Here is a 6,738-nt window from a genome sequence, read left to right as displayed (position 1 = left end):
CTGAGGCAGGATAATAGCTTGTGCTTGAATCCAGGAGGCGGAGGTTGCAGTGAGCTGAGATGGTGCCACTGCACTCCAGCCTGGTGGACAGGCGAGACTCTGTCTCAAAAAAAATAAATAAATAAAAGATGCAATAAATTTAGTGGCTTTCATTATGCTATAAATAACGAATACAGGTCATTATTAGAGCTTTAATTGATAAGCCATTGTATTTTTATTTCTGATTTATATTTTACCTAAAATAAAAAAAATTTAAGTAAGAATTAATATGGAAACTAGAATACAGATTTTTAAAGGAGTTATGTACCAGGATCCTAAGATTATAATTACATAAATATTTGCACCAAGGTCCTAAGATTGTAATTGAGAATAACATTTCATACAGAGCTTTCTGACAGCTAAGATAAAAATATTGCTAGAAAAAACCCATGGACTATTTAATAACAAGCAGTGAAAGTTCATTTGAAGCCTATCTCTATTAATTCAGGGCCCAGCTCTCCGAATTAAAAAGAGATAGGCTTCAAATGAACTGTCAATCGTGTCAGATTCTCGGATGACAATGTCAGGTGCTCCTGTTCCAAATGGATCAGGAGGACCTGACACTGTCATCCGAGATTCTGACACCATCGATGGAAGAGAATCAGGCAAGTGTGTATCACCCGGAGGAAACGTCCGCCTTTATTGGTAAGTTCTCACAACCGTATCCCTGAAACTCTCATTTCTCAGATGTTAACCTTCTCCATAATAAGCATTTACAAATAGGGATTAGGTGAAGTTCAAAAGATTCCTCAAATACTAGACACGTAATGCACAGTTTTGTAACATTTTTCAAACATGGGTGATCATGGAATCTTTCTTTTGGGGTATAATGTGCAACTTCTGGTAAAGTAAATATCCTTTGGAATAGATTAATAGTTTAAGAAACCCTGCTCTATAGGTAATAATTTAGAACATTAGTAAAAATACCTGAAACATTTATTACTATGTCTTAGAGTTTGAGGACATAGAGAAAAAAATACAGCTCCTGCTCTCAAGAAGCTCCTGGCTCAGGTGGGAAACAATGAAATCCTTGAAATATGCCGTGCTAAATGCTGTGACAGAAACAAAGATCGTTGGAACTGGTAAATGTTGGAAGTGAGCTTTGGAGATGACCAGAGTTCTTGTGGTGAGGCTGAGAAGGTTGTTTGCAGGGGAAGGAGCAGAACCTAGAAAAGCGCTGAGGAGTGAAAAGAAAGGGACCACCTCTTATGTCCTTTCAATTGTATATATTCAAGCTCATAGGATCTTATGTAAGGTTTTCAGTTCAGTTGGTAAATATGTAATTTTGTGATTATAAATTGTTGCTGTTGTTTTACAGTGTGGATATCAACCACTTTTACTTGCTGTGAGTCGAGCAAAAGTGAACATGGTGGAATTTTTATTAAAGAAAAATGCAAATGTAAATGCAGTTGATTTTCTTAACAGGTACAGACCTTAGTTCTTATTGTGTTGTTTTTAACCCTGAGTGTCATTTTAGAGTGGTGGCAGTCACTCAAGTCAGAAATATTACATTAATAAGAAGACTAACTTTTAATTATTGGGATATAGTGAGAAGTATCAACACAGATCATCACTTAGGTAGAAAAACGATTATTTGGACTGAGTAACATAAAGAACAGTGTATAGCAGGATTCATCTCTATAGACATTATACACATAAAAGGCTTCTATATTAACAGATGTTTGTTATTTGTAATATGATGTGGTGTTATTTATAATGTAATAATGTGATGCTTTTGATTGATCTCACATTAGCTATAGGGGTTTCATGTTAGTTTTTCATTTCTGCTGTGTTTTGATGTTGTTTTTAATTGATATGGGAAGAGGGAGAAAAGATAGCTTTAAATTGATAAAACTTTACTTTAATGAAGACAAGCTTTAGATTCAGACAGGACTGGGTTTAATCCCTAGCTTTCCCACTTGCTAGATGTGTGACCTTGGTAACATTACTTATCACCAAGTATGTTTTCTTCTGTGAAAAGAAGGGTAATAATATATCCTTCAAGGGTGGTTGTGTGTAAATAACATCATATATACATAATGTTAGAATGTCCCGCTAACAGAGCAAAGTGCTGATGTTTTGGGAACAACGGCTGAGCATATAAGTATGTGCTTATATATATATGTGTGTGTGTGTATATATATATATTTTATACACACACACATATGTATACACATACACGTATGTGAATATAATATATAATATATATTATATATACACACATTGTGATGTGTAAGTATATAATGTAAGCAACATAACATAATGTATAATATATAATATACAATATTTATTTTATATATATAAAATATATAAAATATATATTTTTTGTATATATAAATTTATATATATTGTGTATATATAATATATATACAAAAAATATATATTACATATATGATGTTACTTATACAACCACCCTTGAAGGATACATTATTATCCTCCATATATATATATATATGGTGTTTAATGCCTAGCACATGCTTATCAGCATCATTAACTGAAGTTATGACTACTATTAGCATTCCTATTAATATTATTGTTTCAAGCCTGCAGATAGCTCTTATCTGACTCCTTAGCTGATTTTGCATTATAATACATAATATCAGACTAGGGAAGAAATGAATAATTTTTTACTTAAATTTTCCTACTGTAGATAGGTGACCTGAGCATAGTTTCTTGCCCATCAAAGGACTTTAAGTTAGCAACTTTATGTCATACCACAGTGGGACAAGAGGCTTCCTATTTGTTCCTTGCTTTTAACCTTTGTGGTAATTTACAAAGATAAACCCTTGAGCACCCAAGATGCTTGTTTCTTAGTACATGTAATTGGGTTAATTCTGCATGGACAGGCAACATATTAAGTTGATAAAGTATTTAAACTTAGCTTTTAAAATGTCATTAAAGTTTTTAATTACCTCTCTGTTATTTTAGATCAGCCCTCATACTTGCTGTTACTCTTGGAAAAATAGATATAGTCATTCTTCTTCTGAAGCAGCACAATATTGATGTGTCTTCTCGAGATGCATATGGAAAGACTGCAGAAGATTATGCGATTGAGACTAAAAATGAAGTGTAAGTCTTTACATAAAAAGGCTAGTGAACACTAAATTGAAGTTTAAAATAATTGTAACAACTGCATCTTATATGTCAGGTGAGATTTCATAATTTGGTTCAAGTAGTTTTCAAGTGACAAATTTTCAAGTTTTTAAGTTTTCAAGAGTTGTGCAACTTTGTCAGCCAGAAATCAAGCAAAAGACTAGATAAGTCGCAGTAGGTGCAGGATTCTTGATATTGAAACTTTTAGGACTTTTCTCCTTAGGGATTCCAATGTTGTTCATTTTATTTCAAGTATAACCCCTATGCATAGGATAAAGTAGTTTCACATCTTTGATTTTTCTAATTAGTTATTTGGGTCTCAAAATGTCCAGCTTATCAAAAAACCTTGTGCTGTTTACTGGGGACCATCTGCTATAGCCTGATCCTTGAATTTTTCAAGAACCTATGGGGTTCCTTAAGTCCAAGGAAGACAATGAGTTTCTACAAGTCAGAAGGAGAAGGGGAAAGGACATTCTAATCATTGCTTTGTTTTCATTGATTCTGTTGCTGCTTTCTTGCCATTGAAAGTACTCTTGTAGTCTGGTAATGATTAACCATTGCCACCAATCTTCATGTTGATCCATAAAAAGGCTTCAAAGTTACACATACTTTTTTTTAGTTCACTTGCACATACTTATATGCTCATTGTTTCCAAAACAGCAGAACCTTGCTCTGTTGGCTGGATATTCTAACTTTATCAGCACACATACTGAGCAAATTGACACTTTCACCCACGCTCAAAACCTGATGTAAAGCCCACATTTTAGCCTGGGCTTCTAGACCTTCATGGTGAGTTATTTTTGAGTCCCTTTTTTTTTTTCCTCTTTAAAGCAAATATTAGTTGGGATAGTTCTAAGCTGTCAGAGATATTCAAATAATGTTGTAGAAAGAGATCACGGTTTTTTTCTTTATTGCTACCAGATCTGTACCCTGACACTTTTTAAATAAACAGTGTAAGAGCTTTTCTCAGGTAGTGGAAGCTTCTATGCCATCCTTCTTTAGAGTAGTAGGCATCCACTTGTGGTTGGCCCCTTAAGTGATCTGTTTTCTTTAATAATGAAGATCTCTCAAGCTGCTTGCATCACTATCTCAAGTTTTTAAGATTCTACCTCATAGGAAGCCATTCATCAGAATTATTTGAGTCTCAAGTTGCTTAGTTAGATTTAACAGAGCTGAGCCTCATCCATGACTTATCAGCATTTATATGTAAAAGTAAGGCTTTGTGCTTGCTTTGGCAGCACAAATACTAACATTGGAACAATACAGAGAAAATTAGCATGGTGAAGCATTTCATAATCTTGCAGTCATGGGAAGGTCACATGACTGCTGGCTAAGTAACAGTTTGAATCAAAACAAAATGGGTGGCACCTTATATTAGAATTGTGATTTTTCACTACAAAAATATTTGTGTAAGGTGATCTATAAACTGAGAATGGAGGTAAGTAACACAGGGGGTGTTGTGTAAATATTTTGTTAGTATGTATCTTGGAAATGAGAAAATGTCAATTTTCATCTATTTCATGGAACTTAAAAAACATGAAAGTAGGGTTTTGTCTTCCATGTCAGTTGGAGATAACATCACTGATGGAGATTAACCATCATTCTAGCAAACATCTGATGTTCAGTTAGAGTCTGTAGAGAAGTAATAGTGGTAGCTCAAGCCAGATCTTGACATCTGTTAATTTTCTGCCCTTGGAACTGATGAGCTCAATAATAGTGAACAATCGTGTTACCTATTTTAATGAAATAATGTATTCATAAATAAGTTTATTTACAAATTATGAAATGGTTGAGATGCCCTTAATTATAAGCCACAAATAATAGAACAATAAAGCAAAATTAGGACTTAACATTTTTCTTAAACAGAAGCATTTGAATATTAGAACCTATGAAAAACTACATATTGGGTTTGATTTGGGATTTCAGAATAGTTTCAGCAATAAAGTTCAAGAGCAAATTCCACTGCTTTACTATTTCTCTGTGAATGTTAAAAATGCTACTTCATTAAACCTATATAACAACCTAGTGAAAGAAGTCAGTAAAATCTAAAAGAAGACATGGCGCCTAAGAGAAGCAATTTATAAGAGCAAATACCTGTTGGCTATAGAGCCAGGACCTACCAGTAAGAGCCAGGGAGGTGACTTTTCATTATGTCAGGCCGATGTGAGATAGTTTGCTGCGCTCGCTTCATGAGTACTTCACCTGTTTTTATTATTTAATTAGAAAGGTACTAAGAAGTTTGTAGAGCTTATAGAAGAGAAGTGTATAGGATAATTAACATCCTGATATTGTTTAAGATACTCTAATAATTTAGTATATTTGGTAAATGTTTTTGATAATAGTATTAAAATATTAATCTCATTTGTTTTTATACATAGCATTTTCAGACTAATTTCTGAATACAAAAGAGAAAAGACATCTGAAGAGCTTCCTATAAATAGCAATCCAGGTAAGATTTCTGATAGTGAATTATTCTTGATGGTACTACCATGGATTAAAAAGAATAAAGATGTTCTGGTTACAAAAAAGCAGTTTTAAAAAATCACTGTTTAAATTGCACACTTTAAAAAAATACTTTCTTAGTAGTCTAGATTTTATAATTATTTAAAAAGTTAATTGTAGGTAGTTTATACTCTCAGTATTGTTTGAAAAAAATTATTGTTTAATTATGGTTCCTAATAGTCTAGATGATCTTTTTGTGTAAATAAGAAAATTTTTAAGTTATTATGTTATATGTTTTCTTTATAGTCACGTTATAATGAATTAGACTTTTTATATAATTAGAACTTCTATTTAATTTGTAAAATAAATTCTTTGCAGTTAGTAACTGAATCAGTAAATACAGTTGACCCTTCAACAACATGGGATTTAGTGCTGCCAATCCCCATGCTGTTGAAAATACATATTTGATATGTTATATGTATTACATATTGTATTCTGAGTACAAGAAAGTAAGCTAGAGAAAAGAAGCTTTTGCAGTAGTTAAAGCTGTAGTTTCCTTGTAGTTCAGTCCTTAAACTACTATCAGTCTAGTGTAAGGTATTCACCCATTCATGGTAAAATAAAGTAAATTTACTCCATTTACTCATTTTAAAATGTTGGTCTTTTTCTTGCCAGGCCTTCTTTGTTTTATTTAATTTTTTATTTATAAAAAAACAATAAGAGTTGGTAGGGGTTTTTTTTTCCTGTGAAAACCATCAGTGAAGAGGCCATCTTGATCTAGGAAATATAAACATATTTATTTGGTGGCAGTAGAAATATAAAGCAGAAACAGAAAAGAGGTACAGTTAATATGATTTACTGAATGTAAAACATTAGTGGGGAGAGAGAAATCTTGGATCATTCATACGTTTCCAGGTTGTGTACCAGCCTTTATACTGCACATGAGAAAGGAGTAGGATGTGTTCAGTGAATGGAGAAGTACAGCTGGTCAATAGGGAAGAATAACTTCCCTTCCCTCCAACTCTGAGGTTGGAGTTGCAGACGTAGAATGATGTTATTATAATTATTAGGCAAAGTCAGCAATCTCAATGAGCTGTCCATGATGCAGATGTAGAATGAGAAGGCATCCAGTGACAAAACCCTAGGAATGTTAACATTCCCTCC

General features: G+C 33.1%; 1 protein-coding gene across 1 annotated transcript in view; it reads left to right on the top strand.

The window, feature by feature from the left end:
• LOC105533662 (ankyrin repeat domain-containing protein 36C-like) overlaps nt 1–6,738 on the top strand; it is a 172,735-nt gene that overhangs the window by 18,031 nt on the left and 147,966 nt on the right. The window contains exons 4-6 of the mRNA XM_011972131.1: nt 1,358–1,464; nt 2,968–3,108; nt 5,511–5,581. Coding sequence (XP_011827521.1) covers nt 1,358–1,464; nt 2,968–3,108; nt 5,511–5,581 — 319 coding nt within the window. The remainder of the gene's footprint in view (nt 1–1,357; nt 1,465–2,967; nt 3,109–5,510; nt 5,582–6,738) is intronic.

This window comes from Mandrillus leucophaeus, unplaced genomic scaffold, assembly GCF_000951045.1.
Source record: "Mandrillus leucophaeus isolate KB7577 unplaced genomic scaffold, Mleu.le_1.0 Scaffold1275, whole genome shotgun sequence".
Taxonomy (NCBI): domain Eukaryota; kingdom Metazoa; phylum Chordata; class Mammalia; order Primates; family Cercopithecidae; genus Mandrillus; species Mandrillus leucophaeus.
The sequence above is the reverse complement of the archived record's forward strand: the minus strand, read 5'-3'. Positions and strand labels throughout refer to the sequence as shown.